The 22023-nt window shown below is 45.7% G+C and overlaps 1 protein-coding gene across 1 annotated transcript in view; it reads left to right on the top strand.

Annotated features, from left to right (window-relative positions):
• The window catches only part of FAM91A1 (family with sequence similarity 91 member A1), a 312498-nt gene that overhangs the window by 79816 nt on the left and 210659 nt on the right, over positions 1-22023 (top strand). The window contains exon 5 of the mRNA XM_085604989.1: positions 8499-8566. Within this exon, the coding sequence (XP_085461115.1) occupies positions 8499-8566 (68 nt within the window). The remainder of the gene's footprint in view (positions 1-8498; positions 8567-22023) is intronic.

The following is a 22023-nucleotide window of genomic DNA, read 5'->3' as shown; positions in this document are numbered from 1 at the left end:
TTCCATTCCATTAAGGTGCATCTGGCTGCTTTGACTGCTTACAGGAAATGCCCTTCACAGACTTCCTTCTTTCAGATTCCTGTGGTCAAGGATTTTTTGGAAGGCTTGAAGAAAGTGTTTCCTCCTGTCAGACTTCCCTCGCCTTCTTGGGACTTGATTGTGGTGCTGTCCAGACTGATGAAGGAGCCTTTTGAACCCATTCACAAGGCTTCGTTGCAGCACCTATCCTGGAAGGCGGCGTTCCTAGTGGCCATTACATCGGCCCGCAGGGTGAGTGAACTTCACGCATTATGTTGTCAAGAACCTTATACTGTATTTCATGCTGCTAAGGTTGTGATGCGTACTCACCCTAAATTTCTTCCTAAGGTTATCTCTGATTTTCATGTCAACCAGACCATAACTTTACCTACGTTCTTTCAGAATCCCTCTTCGCCAGCGGAAAGGTCTCTCCATTCCCTGGATGTTCGGAGGGTGTTGAAATTTTATCTGGATAAGACCAAGGATATTCGTAGGTCAGACCAATTGTTTGTTAATTATGGATCAGTCAGGACCGGTCTCGCGACCTCTAAGCAGTCCATTTCTCGGTGGATTGTGTCCTGCATACAATTGTGTTATCAAAAGGCTAATAAGACCTTAGGGGGTAAACCTAAGGCCCATTCCACCAGGGGCAAAGCTGCCACGACGGCTTTGCTGCGTAATGTTCCTACTGCGGAAATCTGCAAGGCGGCCACTTGGAAGTCGGTCCATACCTTTGCTGCGCATTACTGTCTGGACACGGATGCCAGGGCAGATGCTCAGGTTGGGCAGGCTTCGCTGCGAAATTTGTTCGCACAGTAGTGGTATTGTCTTGTGTGTTCTCCACCGCCGTTGTTGTGTGGGGATGGGCTTGCCATTCTATTCACTAGATTATGACTATACACAGAGATCCCCTACTACAGAAGGAGTAGTTTATTTTCTGTAACTCCAGTTCTGTAGTAGGGGTATCTCTGTGATAGTCATAAGCGCCCGCCCTCCTCCCCGGTGGAGAGATGATTATTCATGTGAGGAATGCTACAGGTCTGGCGTGCTACGCCTTCAAAAAGAACTGAAAGTAAAAGGGACCTGCTGTGTATTCTGGGATACTGGGAAAGTTCTGGAATTCTGGAAAGTTTTCTTAAAGGCACAGTTTCCTGTTCTCAGCCACATAATGGCAGCCTATGGGGCTTGTCTGTCCATTCCTTCCTCTCTATCATTCCAGAGGCTTTTGCTGGTAGAGGCGGGGGTTTTTCCTGTGTGGAGAAACGCTGGACAGGCAGTGCTGTTTGTGGATGTTGGTGGAATTCTAGTTGAAGTACTGGACAGTGTAGCCTGTGGGTATAGGCTGCATTATCTGTCTTTAAATTAAATTCTCTCTTAAAGGTGGATGCAGGTCTGCATGATTTGACACCTTAAGAGATTATTTTTTATTGCTCCGGGGTCCACGCACATGGGTGGGACTATTCACTAGATTATGACTATCACAGAGATACCCCTACAGAACTGGAGTTACAGAAAAGAAACTACTCCTTCTCCAGTATTGGGGTATCTTTCAAAGTGGGATTCCCATGGTACATTAAAAGCAGTAAGTAATTACTTTAACATTAAAGTTAATAGCGAAAAAATATTCACTTTAATATCTCGTCCTAGTCATTAGAAATGGTTCCTGGCGGCAGGGTAGGTGACTTAGCCTGGCGTGACTCGACGCGGGACCCAATCGGTGTCCAATTTATGTTACCGCCAGGTCTGTTGCTAGTAACCTCAAGTAACAGGCCAGGTCACAGACCTGAGAACTTGGTATGTAGAGCGCACTTTACCACGGAGTGTAGATAGGTTTTTCTGATCCTGAAGAAGTGCCCAGATCCTCCTGACATACAAGGCATGAAACATGTTGATCTTTAGAGTAGAGCTACACGACTAGACACCTTATCTCTAGTACACAGCCACTCTACACCATTTTAATCAGGCAGTTTACCTTCTGAATAAATATAGACTAGGACTAATTGACCCGTTTTAATCCACTTTTCACTCACATCTACACATTCTAGGGCCCTCACCCCCATGCACCGACCAGCAGGAACAAAAGATCCCCGATAAAGAGCCCTGGTTCGGGAGCCCGTCAAGTATTGCAGTGCCGACCTGACGAGGGGCAAGCTCATATGATGAAGCATGACATCTAGTTCGCTGGGTGTGTGAGAGCTTTAGTTCCAACAAGGGAATTCCCCCCGTTTTTCTTCCCTTGGCTACATCCAGGAGCAAGCGGAGGATTAACTTGTCCTCCCTTGTCATTCGCTCCCTGGATATCTCTTCTACGTGCCAGAGGAACTTTGTACCCTGTTTTGTATACAGTCTGTTGGGGCTTGTACACTGGACCTCGTTAAATCAGCCCTCCCTGTCCCCCCTCTTGTAACACAATGCGCAGGGCCTATCAGGAATATAGGAACTACTCTACAGTTCTGTCTTTTTACAGCAAGGAATTTTCTCCTATGGAAAAGCCATTATTCTCCAGTATTGGGGTATCTTTCAAAGTGGGATTCCCATGGTACATTAAAAGCAGGAAGTAATTACTTTAACATTAAAGTTAATAGCGAAAAAATATTCACTTTAATATCTCGTCCTAGTCATTAGAAATGGTCCAAACTCCTGCCAGTCAGGCGACAGCACCCTCTAGAACCCTCTCCACAGAGGCTCCAGACTCTCAGATTTTCTACAGCACGTCGTGTGAAGGGAGTCTCCCTGAGCTCTGTTCAGTACTTTCTCTTGGCCTTCTGAATTTCTTCAGAGCTTCAGTCCAACATGTCTTCTTCTAAGAGATCTCTCTTCAGGCATTGTGATTCTTGTTGGAAACCCAGACTTCATTCAGATGATCTACTGCCTTCAGCCTGATCACCAGGTGAGAGACTGTAAAATGTGCAGGACTTTCTCTCAAAAGACCTTGAGGGATGAAGAAGGACGTCTTCTTCTGTGGCTGCAGAAGCTAAAAACTAAAGACAATCCTCTATCTGATGAGGAGAGTGATTCCTCACTCAAAACTACAGCTTCTAAAAAGAGGGCAAGTGAGGCAGAGCTGATTCTTCCAAGGCAGCTATGGTGTTGAAAAAGCATCACCACACCTCAACCTGAAGATCAGCCTTCCTCTTCTTAAAAGGAGCCAGCCTCTCAAAGGTCAATCTGTGCCCTCTACACCTTCTAAATCTTCTTCAAAGATGAAGCAGACGTCCAGGTCTCTTCCAGAGACAGTTTTACCACATAAAAAAGATGCTTCGTCGACGAAGCGATCGACGACACACTTGTCAATGAGAACTTCCGTCGCTACAACTACAACGACGATATCGACTTTCTCTTCGCCTCAGTCCCAGCTGATCATGTTGTCGGCATCTTCTCCGTTGACTGTAGTCTCTGTAAGGGTGAGACCTTCTTCACTGACGACAAGTTCGTCTTCTTCGTCGACAAAAAAACAGGCACTCTGTCAAGACCATCGTCGACGGATATTTTGTCGCCACTACGGCTTTCGGCGGCTCTAAAGAACAAGTCTGTCTCGTCGGCATTGTCTCCATCGACGGCAGCCTCGTCGACGGTAGCCTCATCGGCGGTAGCCTCGTCAACGGTAGCCACGCCGACGAAGCCAAAGCCTTTGGATGCAGATCTTCGTCGACGTCAAGACCGTCAACAGAAGAGCTGTCGTCAAAAACTCCATCGACGTCATCCTCGTCGGTGGTTGGTTTGACTTAGTCGCCGATGTTAGTCCCATCAACGAATTTGACAGCATCTAAAGAAATTACAGGACTTTAAGAGAAGAGCTTCACAAGAAGTGATATTGCCCATTTCCACTTCTCCAAGTAAGGTATCTCCCTGTCCTCCAGAGGACATTTTGATTACGGAGCAGATGAAGAGGAATCAGAGGAGGATGGTATGTTTGGGGTGTCTCGCAGTCCGTCGGACCTTCTCATTAAGTGTCAGGATGATAAAGAGGAATATTATGTGTACTATCCTCAGGACCCCAATCAAGATAGGCATAGGGAGCAAATAATACAAATGCCTGTTTCCCTAGTTTCAAACACAACATATCGTAGAGGATTACTATCACAGATTCCCTCCTTCAGAGCCGGTATCTTCTGTTTCTCAGACTCCTGTTACACAGCCTTCCTTGCTAATTAGATCTCCCCCTCCTGTTTTTCCATTACCTGTAGCAACGCAACAACAGAACCAAGACCTTCTTACCACTGACGAAGAAAGAGAGGAGGGAGTTACATGAGGTATCCCTACCCAATGAATGGGATGACTATCAGATTGACACCATCGCCTTCCACTCCACCTCCAATAGACTCACCACCTGAGGACACAGGGGGTTTCCATAGCCTTATGGAGAGAGTGGCAAAGAGGTTTCAGCTTCCCATGGTAACGAAACAAGCTGATTCTTTCCAGTGCGATTTCGAGGAAGAAACAAAGGAACAAACAGAGACAAAGTTCGCTATTTTCCCATAATAGACTTCATATGGCAAGAAGGCTTAAAAGTCATGAACATACCAGCCTCAATTCCGGCAGTCTTGCCTAAGTTGGAGAAAAAGTATAAGGCGCCTGATAATTTGCCTGCCTGCCTTATCGGACAACCTAAGCCGGGTTCTGTGATTTCTCAAGCGGCTCAACGTCGTGCCAGAAATCCTGCTTCTCCACTGTCTGCCCCTCCGGATAGAGATGGAAGGCGTCTCGACTCCATCGGTAAATAGTTTTCCACCATGGCAGCAACCACTGTTAGAGCAGCCAACTCTATTGCCATTCTGGCACTGTGGCTGCTCACCTACGACAAGCAGGCATTACATTTTTTCCTTATCTGGACGATTGCCTCATAAAGGCGAAGTCCTTCGCAGTGGTGAACAGTCATAGTCAAAAATGTCTCTCTCTTCCAATCCTTGGGTCTTTTCATCAGTCTCCCAAAGTCTCAGTTAATTATCTCAAAGGTAAGAACATTCTTAGGCGAAACCTTGGATACTCATCAGGCGAAGGCTTTGCCTCGCAGGAAAGGCAAGAAAAGATACGCATGTTGGCAATTCTACTCCTCATAAATAAGTCCATTACAGTTCGCAAATACAAATCACTTCTGGGGATGTTATCCTCCTGCAGTCCCCTCATTCCCAACTGCCGCTTGCGGATGAGGCCCTTGAAAGAGGAGCTGGAAAGTCAGTGGCTACAAATCTCAGGGTCCTTCGACAATATTATCAGGATAACACCTCAAATGAAAGAAGCGCTCCAATGGTCGTCTCACATCCCGAACTTAGCCGCAGGCCTATCGTTCCTAGTAGATTCGTCAAGTTACATAATCACAACCGATGCATCCCTCAAAGAGTGGGGAGCACATCTAGAAGGACTGACAGTAACAGAAAATGGGACAGCAACCAGCAAACCTTACACATAAACGTATTGGAGTTAAAGGCAATATTCTTGGCCCTGAAGTCTTTCCTCTAAAAAATATCAGGAGCATCAGTATTAATTCGGACATCTAACACAACAAAGCATGCACTATTTAAACAAACAAGGGGGGACATGATCAACTATGCTATCCCAACAGGCTCAGCAAATATGGGATTGGACAATTCAACACAAAATAACGTTAACAGCGGAACTTGTTCCAGGAATGGTCAACATCCTGGCGGAATCCTTGAGCAGGTCAATTACAGCCAACCACGAATGGGTACTCCACCAACCAAAGCTGGATCACATCTTTCTGTTGTGGGGCAAGCCAAAGTTAGACCTATTTGCGACCAGTCTGAACCGCAAATGCCAATTCTTCGCCATCTGGCTACCCCAACAGGGATCGTGCGGGAATGCGTTTTCGATGAATTGGTCAAAGATTTATGCTTACGCTTTTACTCCGATTCCTTTAATCCCAAAGGTGCTTTGGAAGATGAGGAAAAAACCCTGCTGAATACTACTCATAGCTCTCAGGTGGCCTCACTAGTACTGGTTCACAGAGCTTCTGCTCCTATCTGAGTGCAAACCCAGGTTGTTACGCCCATTAAAGAACTTGCTGACAACGTATTATGGCCAGGTCTGCCATCCGGACCCAACATCTCTATGATGAGCAGCTTGGCTCCTGAACACTATCAGTTCGCCGACCTTATAAGCCCTGCTGACTGTCTGGAAGTCCTAGCTAATTCTAGAGCGCCTTCCACTATCAAAACGTACAAACTCAAGTGGAAGAGATTCTGCCATTGGTGCGTAAGCTCAGAGGTGCACCCTATACAGTCTTCACCAGAACATTTACTGTCTTTTTTCCTGCAGCTCTTTAAATCTTGTCTCTCTCATTTTTCCATTAAGGTTTTTCTTGCCACGATTTTCAGATTTCGGTGGCATAATGGATCACAGTCGCTTTGGTCATCTAGATTAATAAAACAATTTGTTAAAGGATTGTTTAGAATTTTCCCTCCAATTAGGCGTCCACATCCGCCTTGATATCTCAACATTGTACTGGTGCAAATTATGATGAGCCCTTTTGAGCCTATTCATAGGGCTGACCTCCAATACATTACATGGATAACGTGTCTTCTGCTGGCTCTTACATCAGCCAGACGAGTAAGTGATATACATGCTTTCACTACTCGTCATCCTTTCCTGCAGTTTACTAAAGACTCTGTTATGCTTCGAACACATCCTACCTTTATACATAAGGTTCCGTCAGACTTTCACTTAAACAAACCAGTCATATTGAAGACTTTCTTCCCAAATCCACCGACACCAGCGGAAAGATCTTTACATTCCCTGGATCTAAAGAGATGTGTAAAATTTTACTTGCAGAAAACGGCCAACCTCTGTAAGGCTGATCGGCTTTTTGTGGCTTATGGTAAAATCGGAAAGGGATATCCGGTCACTAAGCAGACTGTAGCATGTTGGATATCTTCAGAGATCCAGTTTTGCCATCCGCAAGCAGGCAAACCTCTACCTTCAACAGTGAAAGCTCACTCTACGAGAGCAGTCTCTCCTTCAACGGCACCGGTGTGCCTATTCAGCAGATTTTCAGAGCAGCAACCTGGTCCAGCAGGTACACCTTCACCAAGCATTACTGTCTGGAAGCTGCAAGTAATGCTGATACAGCTGTGGGACAAGCGGTTCTATGTAATCTTTTTAAATAAGGTGTGCCTCTATCCTTCCCATCTTCCTATATGTTTGACCAATGCTTTTATGGATAGTTGATGTCACTGTTTTATTCTGTACTATATGCATTTTCAGATACTAATGTATGTACAGGATTTTGTACATTTTGTACTTCATACCTTTTGTATGATACTTATGATATAACTGCTATCTATTCGGATTCAAGCATGTGAATCTATGAAAGATACCCTAATACCTGTAAACTGTGGTTCTCCAGTTTTGGTATCTTTCATAGATTCACATGCGACCCTCCCTCCTCCCAATAGAGGCCCCCTGGTTCATTTTAATAGGTTTATACTACACTTGTGCTTGAAAATATGAGAGACTGGAGCTTCTGTGGAGAGGGTTCTAGAGGGTGCTGTTGCCTGATTGGCTGGAGTTTGGACCATTTCTAATGACTAGGACGAGATATTAAAGTGAATGTTTTTTTCTCTATTAACTTTAATGTTCCAAGTTATTACTGCTTTTTATGTACCGTGGGACTTCCACTTCGATGATGGGGAATTATTCCAGCATGTGAATCTATGAAAGATACCAATACTGGAGAACCACAGTTTACAGGTAAGTAACTTATTTTCTTCCTCACCTCCATGAAAATTGAAGGTGCTTCCACCCTATTACTACAAAGAAAACTCAACCTTACTCTCATATTTTTCTAATGTGGAATGTTTCCCCCCTTAGCACAGAATTTATGATGGCAGAAACTTCACCATTGTGGTGGAATGTCTCATTTTCTGATGTCCTTCAGGAGAGTGATTTCCTGATTTCTAGGAATCAGGATTTTAGTGCCATCGCAGATGTATTTTCACACACCGATTGCTGGTCAGCAAATCCCCAGAATCTTAGACTGTATATACATTGTCTTAGCAAGGGTCTATCTTGCAAAGGTGAGGAAAGCTGTAGCTAGCAAAACTAAAGGGTGTTGCAAGGCATATTTTATTATTAACAAAATTATGTATAATAATTTAGTATTTGTACTGTAGTAGATTGTTATAGTTAATGCATCACAAGACCTCCAAAACGGTCAATAAGCAATCAAAAAGGAATGTGTCAAAAGCTCTGTCAATAATTAGAGCAATCATTGCATTCTTCTCACTGCCATCACTTCAACGAAATAATATATAACATGTTAATTATTAGCTCTTTTTCAAAGCTTTTTTTTTTTTTTTTAACAGTCTGACTGGCAAGGAAAGCCAGTCTGATCACATTGTACTAGCTTATATTAATGTGATAGAGCTGTACAAATTACATAATATTTCACCTTCTTTTTTGATTGGCACATTTGCCACCCTTTGAGTTGTTTATAAGATCGTTGATGTAGTTTTATCTTTCAGGTTTAAGACTTCTTGGCATAGGAAGAAACCAATACATTGACCTAATGAACCAATGTAGATCTTCAAAAGTAAGTGTTTTCTTATATTTGTAATTATGTGCAGTAAACAATTGTCAAGACAGATGCTCTGATTTCTCAGTGTGTACCTTTATCTTTGTGATTGTGTAATTCCTTGTTAGTGACTCCTGCTGTTATCACTTTTCTATTCATCTTTGTATTGATTAGTGGCACACATACTTACTCTTCATGCCTTCCTTTTCCTCTTTCGTTCTGTCCTTTCCCTCCTTTCTTGCCCTCCTTTCTTCCTCTCTCTCCCCTTATTTACCAGACGCTTCAACGTTCACTTACCCTTCCTCTTGTCCCTTTTCCGTACCTTGCCCAATGCCTTTCCCATGGAAGGTCCAAGCTCGAGGGGGCCCCTCAGCCCAGAACTCTAGTTAGAGAGCTCCCAATTTAGTCCGAAGGAGGCCCCTCCACCTTCCTTGCAGGGGGGGGGGGGCCCTCAAGTTTTGTTATGCCAGTGGGTGAGCCTCAACGGCTTTTACCTTGTGCTGGGCTGATTTGGGCAGCTCCAACTAGTGGAGATGCCCTCCGCTTTTTCAAATAAGTCCCACTGAGGCATTTTCCCCTTTTGAATACCTGCAAGTCGTAATCTTTGCCTTCCCAATAAATATTTTTAAATTAATATGGACAAACAATCTAGTGTGGAGCCATACATTATTCACAACTCTTCTCAACTCAAGGATCCAACAGATCATATATTCATTGTCTAGCCAAACACTGTGCTAATGTGACATAAGTGCTGGGGCAATGTCAGTTTTCATCCTCTTGAAGTTCTCATTATTGTTGATTGGTTGGCCCTCCTCCAGATCATATAATTTTTCTTTTCTTATCCACTAGAAGTATGGCCTAAACCAATGCAGGAAAATAGGAAGCGAGAAATGGTTTGATGCATTTCACCTTGAATTGCCATTACAGGCTTCAAACGTTTGTACAAATGTTACAAGACCTGCAGGTTTAGTGACTTGAATAATCTACTTCACCTAACCATAATGTGCTCGACCCATAAACTGGTCTCAACATTCTGTGATCCTAGGCAATCCTAGTCACCTTTTTATTCATGATCACATATGACAGCACATCGAAATATGCGAGTTAAAAATGTCTGCTGTACACAAACTCTTGTTTGATTTATTCTCCATGTATAATAAGAATTTGGCCTACATATAGGGTGCACATGAACCCTGGCTTGCCTTTTAGTACACTAATAGCATTGTCATCAGGGTGGGGCAGGAATGTTTCTTAGTTAGCATTTTCAAGAAGAAGAAAATACAAACAATACAGAGACATAAATAATGTAGCACAGCAGAGTGTGCAAACCCAGGATAGACCATCGCCCGTGGTGGGCCTATTAAACTCACTGCATGCGATATAGGTGAAGCCATTGTCCATCCTGGTGTGAAAGTCCAACTCTTAGTTCATGTTTAATAAAAACTCTCACTTTTAATAAAGCATGATGTGGTAGCACACTGTCCTTTACCGACAGTACATTTTCCATTGAAATTTCCCACTAACATGCAGTTTTACTCTTACAACTATATAGTGTACAAAAAATAAGGTTTGGAAATTAAGTTTCAGCAAAAATATTTATCTAATGTACCTCACAATGTAAGGTTTTCTGATTTTATTTAAGTCATATTAAAATCTTTGTTTCCATTACACAGAATTACAACAAATGTAACTTTCCCAACTACTGAAATACATTTTTAAATATTTGTACAGTTCATTTACAATCTATTTAAATGTGTTAGAAAAATACCCTGACATCCTACAGCCTTTTATTTCACACACTCTGTGTAGCAAGATTGTCACAGTTCACTTTACAAAAATCCTCTAACTTATCAGTCCGAGAGTGAAAAGTAAGCGCAAGTCACCTAGGAAAAAATATGCAGCAAAATGTACGAAGACATAAGTTGAAATTTCACCTGTACCTTCGCACCTGCAGCAAATGTGACCAGATGAAAAGATTTAAAGGCATCTTGCTCATTCACTTTCTTAATGAACAGAACACCTACTCTTTGTCAGCTCGTCAAAATGGACCGGGAGGACCTAAAAATATTTCTGATTTTATTTTAGTCATATTAAAATCTTTGTTTCCATTACACAGAATTTCAACAAATGTAACTTTCCCAACTACTGAAATACATTTTTAAATATTTGTACAGTTCAGTCAGTCAGTCAGTCAATTATCTTTATTCGATTATTAAAAATCATAAAAGAACGAGCAAAAGTACATGTCACCATTTCATCAGATCACACATTTTTACAAACAATCATTATATAAAAAAAACACTAAATTTTACAATAAAATGTGCATAAATATTTAAAAAAGATAAAAAGAAGGGTTTATTAAAATACAAGCTCATTTAAGTGAATGAGTAAAGAGAGAATTCATTTTTCAGAGATAAAGTGCCTGTGCCTTGTACGATGCTTGTTTAAACGTGCTCCTGCAACTAGAAAACTAGCAACTGAAAAAGCTACTTTTGTGTTAGGAAGAAGTTGCAAAAACAGCAGGGCTGGTTTTACCTGAATGAAGCCCTGATTACGTAAAATAGGGAACAAATATCTTTTTCTAATCTCAATATAATGACCGCAAAACATAATAAAGTGCATTGTGTCCTGCGTTGAAAAATGATCGCAGTCACATGGTTCAGCATCATCAGGTCTAGCCCAGGTTCTAAAATCGCCCAGAATAAAATGAATTAAATCAAAACGAAATCTTGTTAGGAGAAAACGGTGGTAAGGGTTTGTAACCGACAAAAGGTATGGTTCCATTCCTGGGGCAGAGGAAAACATACAGTGTTTCCTTACCATGATTTTTTTCAGCTCTGTTTCTTCCCTCTCCAGACAATATAAGTTTGACAGAGTGTTTTTGACTGATTTTAAGTCTTCATGGGTTATTCCATCTGGAGATGAGAAAAGCTCCGGACGACCTGCTAGGGTAAGCTGGATTTTCACATGTCTTACCCATGGAATGTTAAGGGCTCTATCCAGGGCTAAACAATCTTTTAAAATTATATGATTTAGAGAAAGCTCCTGGTTGAGCCAAGTTTTTAACCAGCCAATCACTGGAGCTAATTTTAGGGTGTCAGATATGTAGCCCAAACCTAACTCTGTATGCAGTGAAAAGATCGGAGTTGATTGGGGAACAGAAAGCAGAGATCTCAAAAATTTATTTTCTACGTTCTGTATTTTGGCAGAGCTAGTATATCCCCAAATAGCAGAGCCATAGTGGGCGACTGACAAACATTTTGCTTTATAAACTTTGATGATACTTTCCATGGGGCGGGCGCCCAGTTTTTTAGCAAAACCTAGCAGCCCTGCGGCCGCTCTAGCGACAGCGCTGCTTTTAACCAAAAGCTGGGGGCCCCAGGTGCCCTTTTCATCGAAGGTCACGCCTAGGTATGGAAAAGAGGGGACTCTCTTAACCTCCTTCCCTGCGCAATAAAATGTTAGCGACTTTCTTTTCCTACCTGCGGATCCAGCAATCATTACATGTGATTTTTCTGTGTTAATTTTCATGTCCAAAGATGACATGAAAACTCCAAAGGAAGTAAGAAGTTTGTTCAACGCAACTCCGGAGCGTGCTAAAAGAACAGCATCGTCCGCGTACAGGAGGACGGGTATCTTTGTCTCACCTGCACGCGGGATGTCACTATGGGATTTTGACATTACTGCCTCAAGGTCATTTATGTATAAAGTGAAGAGGAGGGGGGCGAGTATACACCCTTGCCTAACCCCCCTCTCTGACCTGAAATGACAAGTGCATCTTCCTTCCTTAGTGACTCTAACTGAGGTCATAAGGTCCTTGTGTAGCTCAGCTAGGTATTCAACCAAAGGGGGGTCAAGTCCCACAGCCAAAAGGATCCCCCACAGCTTCGACCTATTAACCAGGTCAAAAGCTGAGGAGAGATCCATAAAGGCCATGTACAATGAACCCCCCTTGGCGATTACATATTTATTTAGGATTAATTCTAGGTTTAGGCACTGGTCTAAAGTTCCTCTATTGGCTCTAAAGCCGTATTGTGCATTAGATAAAATACCCTTACTTTCTAAAATCAAGGTCAATCTACCTAAGAGGACTCTCCCTAAGATTTTAACGCTCGAGTCAATAAGAGAGATTGGCCTATAGCAGGCCGGGTCTGTCCTTTGTCCTTTCTTGAAGATTGGCACAATGGTCGAATTTGCCCAGCTAGAGGGGAAAATAAATTCCCTTGTAGCATTAAAAATGTTAGTTACAATTTTTGAGCTAAGTTCAGGAGCGCTCTTAAAAAAGTCTGCAGGGACCCCATCTGGCCCCGGTGCCTTTTTACAGAGTGTGTCTTTAATTGCTTGTTTCACCTCTTCCTGAGTAAAAGGTGAGATGTGAGTTAGCGATTTTAGGAGAGGAGTTTCACGTTCTATAGTGGTGTGAGTATAACTATAGATGTTACTAAAATGTGTCACCCACTGTTCATCTGGAATAATACAATCAGCTCTCTGATTGTCTAATCCCACAAAATATGGGTGATTTATAACTGCCCAAAATTTAGCGCTATCTTTCTGTGTCTCGGGCAGTAATAAATCATTCCAGGCCTCGTCTTTTATCTCAGATTTCCTCTTCCTAATAGCTAGATTGTACTGTTTCCTCAGTAGCGCTATCAGCGCTCTGTCTCTAGGTTTAAGTTTTAGGGCCTTAAGAAGGGTTGAATGGGCCCTAGAACAGTTTGTGTCAAACCATTTAGGGCCTTTTATTTTATTAAGTTTTGCCTTTACAGTCAGGTCTAAGTTGACTTGATGGCAAATAACACCAAAGGCCTCGACCATAGTGACACTGGGGTTTGTATTATCTAGACAGATAGCAATTTCACCGGCGACTTTGGCCAGAGTTTCCTGTAGGAAAGTTATTGGGGTAACTTGTTCCCATTTGAGCCTCCGATTTTGATCTCTTAGCACAAGATCAGTCGCACACAATGTGTCCATCTTCCTAGTTCCCAAGACGCCTTGAGCTAAAACCTCTAAAATCACAGGGTTGTGATCACTAAAAACAGAAGTTTCTACCTTATAAGCATCTATTTCAGGTAGAAATCTTAAAGAAACAAAAATATAATCAATGATTGAGCCTGAATCGTTACCCACATATGTCGGTAACCTCAGATCATTTGAACAGGTACATGATTCATAAAGATTGAGGGTAGCCAAGAGCAATTCCAAAGCCTCTCCGCTAGGTGTGTGTTCAAAATGAGGCGAGGAGGAATACAAAGAAAATTTCTCAGCTTCCCTCTGACAACCCGCCAAGCAGGGATGAATATTAAATTCTCCCATGAGGATCACCTCATACCCGTGACAACTATTTTCGATATAAGTGGATAAGAGGTCCTCAAGGGATAACAAGTGCTCGTTTAAAAATTGACTGGTCGGGGAATTATAAAAGTTGACAAGTAAAATAGGGTTACAATTTGGTGAAGTCAATTCAACCACTAAACAGTTTTTAGATTTAGACTTAATATGCCTAGGTTTACCTTTGATGTCAAGTGAAACATATATAGCCAACCCGCCCCTTGCTCTTCCTGCTTTACTTGGGTCTGCAGGTACAAAGAAATGAGCATAGCCATCTAAGGCCAAACAATCTAGCGTTACCCAAGTTTCCTGAAAAGCAAGAATATCATAGTTCCTGATTTTGTCCAACCAGATCTTATCTTTGAATTTGGTTCTAAGCCCAGCGATGTTCCAACTCATGATTTTGCAGATCCTAACGCCTGCAAAGGATTGTGCTGACGAACCAAAAGCAAGATGTGTTCCCTCTACGTCATTTTTGTGACTTGGCAAAAGTCAGTCATTTTGATCCATAGAAGATAGTGGCATAAAGCGGTTAAACAGTTCCAGAGGCTGGGTATCAGGGTTAAGCATAGAAGGATGATGGCGATGAACTGATGTGTTATTCCTTGAAACTTGTCCCCATCTGAAATGCGAATCCCAATTAGTGTTCCACCCTGGGGCAGGAGTCCTTGGGATAGATACATTCTGTTGTTCCCCATAAAAGAATTTCAAAGTAAGGGGGACCACAGTACCTTGTCTTCGTTGGGGAGGAAGGATATTTGCAAGGATGTTAGGAAGAACGTGTTGATTTGAAAAGCTCACAGCCACACAGTCACCTTTAAGTTTTTTTGGCCGATTTCCCAGCCAGGGAACCCTAGTTGCTGATCTGATTGCATTTGCGAGATGATGCTGACCCCCGGGAGCTAACCGCATATTACTAGTTAGCCAATGTAGGGCTTTGCTACACAGTGAATTAGAGCTTTCCGCCAAGCCTCTTTCCAGCGGGGGGACATTTGCGAGCACTAGAACCACGGGTGTGGCTTCAACTATGAATTGCAGGGGATCCGTAGTAAAAGTTTGGGCTTGTGCTTGTGTTTGCGCTGGGGGAATTTTAGCTGGAGGGTTTGGGTTTATTGGGGGACATGGTAGTATAGGGCCATCACTGATAGCAGGCAAGGTTGATGGCGATAAGTTCTCCCTAAGTAATTCACTTCCTTCTCCAACCCCCAAAGCACTTCCGGTGACAACTCCCCTAGAATTATTGCCCAAACCAGTAACTAACGTAGTTATATTTTCAATGCCACTTGCAACTGTATTTTGAGAAGCACCCAGCTTCTTAACCTCAGCTTGCAGTTTGTCAATCTTAGATAAGAGAGGTTTAACAATAATGCTGATTTTAGTCTCGATAAGATCTGCAATTTTATCAAGAAGAGCTTCTTCAAGAAGACAAGTAGGGTGATCCTCAGCATGAGTCACTTGTATGCGTTTTGGGGTGATAGCCTTCTTCCGCTTTGTCCCTGAGCGTAGACCACCCCGCTTAGGGGGAACCTTTGTACAATGTTGCTTATGTCTGGCTACATGACCTAGAGGAGATTGGTCAAGAGCAGAGGCCTGAGTCTGTGTATCTTGATCAAAATCATTTTCACTGTCGATATCTGTATTGCCCTCAGCGGGCAAGCCCTCATAGGCCGGGGTTACCTTATCCGGAGAACCAGGTATAATTTGGGACGAGATATCAACAAACGTGGTTGCACTATCAGCATTTTGCGTAATGGTTTCATCTGTCAGAGTAATATCAAATGTGGGTGGGGACAGACAAAGCAGATCAGGGGATTGGCTCAACCCCAAGGACTCCCTCCTTTGCATATTAATTTTCTGTACAGTCTGAACAAGATAATTATTAATCTTGTTTAGTTGGGCTCCACCAAGTTTTTTGGGCATAGCTTATAATAATGTTATGTATATTTCAAACAAACGTAAATACAACTATAAATTAAGTCTTATATAGGCTCGCCTTACTTCAGTAGTGATGATAGAGATGGCTCGTATAGCGTTTCTGGCCCAGCCCCTGCCTCCTCCTGCCGATGAGGGCCGTAGAGGGCCCGCCCTTTGCCCGGGCTTAGCCCGGCACACGCCCGCACGCGTCCCGTGTAGCGGGCCTTGCGCTGATTTTATGCGCCTCCTGGCGCCGTTGGTACGTGCGTGCTGTGCGCCGCCGCAAGTGCTGCCGGGATTCGTAGTCCCGTTGTGCGACGACGCGGTATCTGGCTGGCAATGATTCTTGGCGGTGGCGGCACAACCGTCTGCTCGGTGCGGTCTCCTGTTGATGGCGGCGTTAAGGTGAGCTCGGTTCCCCCCGCTCCGCCGGCCTTGCGCTGATTTTATGCGCCTCCTGGCGCCGTTGGTACGTGCGTGCTGTGCGCCGCCGCAAGTGCTGCCGGGATTCGTAGTCCCGTTGTGCGGCGACGCGGTATCTGGCTGGCAATGACTCTTGGCGGTGGCGGCACAACCGTCTGCTCGGTGCGGTCTCCTGTTGATGGCGGCGTTAAGGTGAGCGTTAAGGTGAGCTCGGTTCAGTTCATTTACAAGCTATTTAAATGTGTGTTAGAAAAATACCCTGACATCCTACAGCCTTTTATTTCACACTCTGTGTAGCAAGATTCTCACAGTTCACTTTACAAAAATCCTCTAACTTATCAGTCAGAGAAAGAAAAGTAAGCGCAAGTCACCTAGGAAAAAATATGCAGCAAATTGTAAGAAGACATAAGTTGAAATTTCACCTGTATCTTCGAACCTGCAGCAAATGTGACCAGATGAAAAGTTTTAAAGGCATCTTGCTCATTCACTTTCTTAATGAACAGAACACCTATTCTTTGTCAGCTCGTCAAAATGGACCAGGAGGGGGGGCGCTAGAGGGCGCACTGCGGAATGGCTGGCTGAGAAAGGCAGCTCCGCCGGGCGGAAGATAACTAGCGGACTTTCGCCCCCTTAAACCACCCCAACAGCGGCGGAAACGACGAATATGGCAATCGGACACCTCGGCGCTTAAGGGAATGCAGTTGCGGGGCTGAAACGGCGGCGTGACAGGACATTTTCGGCCAAAAGTGTACGGGGACCCGAGAGCCAATACAAGATGGCCGCGCCCGTCACTCGGAACTGCCGCCGCCCCTGAACGTCTGACAACCGGCCCGCTGCTACCCGGACCTGCTGGGGTGTAAGAAGCGGAGAGCCACTAGCGGTGCGCTGGTGCACTCTGGAGGTGAGCCCTGGGGCATGAGAAAAGCACTGGCAAATAACGTGCGTTCCGGCGACCACAAAATGGCGGAGAGGCTGGCTTGCAAACCCGAGATACCGTGAGGAAGGGTGGCACGAACGAGTGAAGCCAGATGACCACCGCTATCTCAGACTCGGGAGACACACGGCGGATGGATGGTGGCGGGATATGACATGGGCGGTCACCTGGAGTGCACAAACCAGCGCGGCTGGATGGCGGCTTCGGCTGCGAGGGAGAAACAGGCGCGAAAACAGCGTTGCTGAAAGGACGGTCTCAGCTGGCGAGTGAGGCGCGGCCTGTCCCTGCTGAAGCAGTACCCCATTGCGCAAAATAGCTGGACACCGATGCGACGGCCTCAGACTGGAGCGCTACATCACCTCGTGGCACTGGACGAAGCACCTCATTGCTCTGCGGGAGACGGGGCGCGGCGGCGGACCTAGGAGCCTTCATACTCACATCGGCAGGTGTGCGGCTGTAATGGCGCATAGAGCCTGGGTCGGCTGCTGAGGCCAGTGTTGGCGGGGCTGAGGGTGGTGAAACACCTGCCTACAACCGATGGATGGCTGATAGGTAGACTCACTGCCTGGCTGTGACCCCGAGCACCTGCCCACCGCGCCACAGCCGTGACGATAGCCCAGTAACACGCTGACCCACACACCCACAGCTCCCGGACACAAGCGGCTGACATGGGCAAAACGGACAAGCAACAGTCCAAGCTGCAGTTCGAGACCCGCAAACAAGGCAAGAATAGCGCGGCCACCCCAGACACTGAGGGTGATCGTGAGGCGTCTGAAGGCTCGGGAATGGAGACTGTCCTGAAGGCGATCCAGCAGAGCCTACAAGAAATGAACAACAAACTGGATAACGTGATGCTGAGGGTCGATACCATGGCGGCAAAGCTTGAGAAGCATGATGGACGGCTGACGGAAGCGGAGCAAAGGATATCAAAAGCGGAAGACGACTCCAGGGCTGCGTTGAAAACGTGCAGTGGTCAGGATAAAGCGCTGGAGACTCTGCGAGCGAAGGTGGAGGACCAGGAAGCTAGGTCCAGGAGGAACAACATACGCATTTCTGGCCTGCCGGAGTCCACAAACACTGGGAAGATGGAGACCTATGTGGAAACACTGCTAAAAGAAATCTTCGGGGCTGATAAATTCTCACCTGTCTTCCTTGTTGAGCGGGCTCATAGGTCACTGGCACCAACACCTAAACCGGGAGCAGCCCCACGCATGATAATAGCGAGGTTGTTGAACCACAGGGACAGGGACGCAGCACTCAGGATGGCCAGGGAAATGGGCAAAATCACGCATCAAGGAAATAACCTGGAATTTTACCCAGACCACACTATGGCGGTACAGATGGCGCGCAAGGAGTTTGCCCCGGTAAAGAAAAAATTACGAGATAAGGGGCTAGGATATGCAATGCTCTACCCAGCAAAACTCAAGATCATGTCAGCGGGTAAGCCGGTAATACTCCCAACAGTGCAGGCGGCGCAGGAATACGTCAAGAAGCTGGGAAAGCGAAGGGAATCGCAGGAAAGGACCGATCGAACCAGCGACGTCGAATAACTCCTGGGCGCACTGGACCACGCGCGACGATGTGTGTAAGAACTACTATACACCCAGTTGTGGATATATACCGGCCGCCGAGTGTCGCAGGACGGACTGCGATCAGTGTGGCGGTGGGCGCCCAGTGAGACGACGGGCGGCCCTGCTCTCCCACTGTGTGCGGGAGTAAGAACCTATGACACACCCCATGCCTGGAACAGTTGATCGGTTGCACCGGAGGTGTCCCCTCTCGCAGTGAGTACAGTAAACACATTGGGAATGAGGCGTTGGTGGACATAGACTTACGTCTAAGATGGGGGACACAATGCACATGCAGCACGCGGAGGGCTGGCACAACGGCCTGAGACACTGGGTGACACTAGCCCCTTGGGAGGTGGCGGTCCACCGGTAGAGGGAGGTGCATTCCAACTGTGAGAGACAGCAGTAAATGAAGCTTGCAAGTGTACAGCGAGAAGCTGGACACCTGGGACATGGCGAACTTGTGCATCGGCGGCCGGGCCGGGGGTTACGGTTGCAGACCTGTATGGGGTGGGGGAGGAGACGGAAGGGAACATGCAAGTTAATCAATATTAATGCTTTAAGCTTCTGCCCACATCCACTATGTGGATGGAGATGTGTGAACCTGGCGACACCCCCAGGAGGGTGCGCCCCACTTCAAGTCTAATTATACTACAGTTGAAGTTACAGTTAATTCTGGGATGGCTTTGGCAAAGTTTGGGTGCTAAAGTGGGTGGGGGGAGGGTGGGGAATTTGGAATCTAACCGACTGCAACCTCTGTGTCTGAGAAGCATGGCGAACTCCTTAGTAATGTACTATCACGTATATAATGTATGCCGTTGTCACGTTCAACTACAGTAGAGTATAAAACTGTGCACACGCGATATGGAACCCTGACTGAACGTCTGAAGGGGATAATCCATCACCCTATACAAATTCATGTCACGTAGTGACTCGCTGAAATTACTCACTTGGAATGTGAGAGGTCTGGGCAACCCAAGGAAAATTAGGCGACTGTTTGCTTACTTTGATAGACTGCGAATTAACATTGTTTTCTTGCATGAAACACATTTAGATCGAGACGGCACTTCCACACTGGGTGCTAAATGGGCCGAATCGGTCACCCACTCGAACTACTCCTCTTACTCCAGGGGAGTGAGCATATTGATTAGGAAGGGTACGGGCTTTGACATTACCGACGTTCACAGAGACACAGCTGGGCGGAGCGTGGCAATAGCTGGCAGGATTAGAAGGCAACAGATCCTATTAGTGAACACATATGGCCCTAATGTGGATGACCCGGGTTTTTTTAGAAAGGTATGGGACACCATCACGAACATGCAGGCGCCTCACGTTCTATGGGGAGGGGACTTCAATGTCACGTTGCAAGACACACTAGATAGAGCAGCACACACTGCGGAACATCATGGGAATGCCAGGACAATGTTGCGGGACGCAATGGAAGACTTGCGCATGGTAGATCTGTGGAGGGCGCGTAACCCTGGGGTAAAGACGGCGACACACATAAACGCGGCGAACAACAGTTGGTCCAGAATAGATTACTGGCTGGGCACACAGGATGTACTCTCATGGGTGTTAGATGTTGTTCACTTACCTCGAACACTATCGGACCACAGTCCGGTGCTTTTGGAAGTGGATGTCCCACACTACGACCCACCACCTTTCACCTGGCGTTTTAACGCAGCGGCACTGAGAGACCCAGTGTACGTTACTACAATACATGAGGCAATAGGGGATTACTTTGATCTTAACGGCCCAACAACGGAAGACCCGGGTTTGTTATGGGAGGCCTTTAAGGCTACAATCAGGGGAGTCTGCCTCAGTACAACCTCAGGCATCCTCAGAGTTATCAGACGGCAGCCGCACACGCGCGAACAGGCCATTCAAAAACTGGAACAGTCATACACCCAGACGGGAGACACCAAAATTTTGGGGGATATCCAGGTACTATTGACGGAGCATGCTAAACTTGCAACTGAAGAGCTGCAATATGTGTCTAAACGAGCTACTGCGAGAAGATATGGGGAAGGAGGTAGACCCGGCAGGGAACTGGCCGCAAAGATATGCTCAGGCAAATCATCACAACATATCACGTCCATAACTACCAGCGCCGGGGAGGTGATCTCAGACACCAAGGGTATACTGCAAGAATTCATGAACACATATGGCACACTATACAAGGCACACCCCTCACCGTCACAGGCTGAATTATTGAAGTACATGGAGGATATAGAGATGGCGTGGCTGGCTGATGGACATAGAAAATACTTAGAACGCCCCATAACTGTAGAAGAAGTCACAGACACCATTAGACGTTTACCTAACAACAAAGCGCCAGGGCCGGATGGCTTTGTAGCGGAATTTTATAAGGCGTACGCTGACTTACTCGCCCCGCACTTAGTAAACTTGTACGGGGCGGCACATGAGGCCCAGACACTCCCGACGTCACTGAGGGAAGCCTTGCTCATTGCATTGCTGAAACCGGGCAAAGAAGTAGATAAATGTGACTCATACCGTCCCCTATCATTGTTAAATGTAGACACCAAAATTATAGCTAGTCTACTGGCAGACAGACTTAAACCACTTATGCCGCTGTTGATCAGGCCTGATCAGTCGGGATTTATCCCGGACAGGGCCACTACACACAACACTCGCACACTGTTCGCATTAGCACACTATTTGGCTCCGGAAACGAAAGCTGTGGCAGTGCTACTAGACGCTGCTAAGGCGTTCAACACTATTGGCTGGCCCTTTATCCACGCAGTACTGGTCCGCATGGGATTCCCGTGGATATTTCAGAGATGGATAGCAATGCTCTACACAAACTTGACGGCACGCATCAGAGTAAACAGATACATCTCAGACCCCATACAAATATGCAGAGGCACTCGGCAAGGGTGCCCACTCTCGCCGATGCTTTTCGTTTTAGTGCTGGAGCCGCTAGCCTGCAAAATCCGGCAACATTACCATCACTCTGCGATTCAAATGCCCTCCCGACCCATACATATCTCACTATACGCGGATGACATGGTGTTATATGTTAAACACCCTGAACAACACCTGAATCCGCTTCTGAGAGAGTATATAAAGTTCGGTCACCAGGCAGGGTTACAGATAAACTGGGATAAATCCCTTGTATTGGCGCTGACAGACAGCACACAACCGACCACATTGGACTATCCATTAGAGTGGCAAGAGGGACCCACCAAATATCTGGGCATATGGTTCCACAGAGACCCTGAAGTGGTCATCAGGACGAACTACGGGCGGGCGATAGCAGCCCTGGAAGACAAAATTAAAAGATGGAA

The sequence above is a fragment of the Triturus cristatus genome, chromosome 5_1 (assembly GCF_964204655.1).
Source record: "Triturus cristatus chromosome 5_1, aTriCri1.1, whole genome shotgun sequence".
Taxonomy (NCBI): domain Eukaryota; kingdom Metazoa; phylum Chordata; class Amphibia; order Caudata; family Salamandridae; genus Triturus; species Triturus cristatus.
The sequence above is the reverse complement of the archived record's forward strand: the minus strand, read 5'-3'. Positions and strand labels throughout refer to the sequence as shown.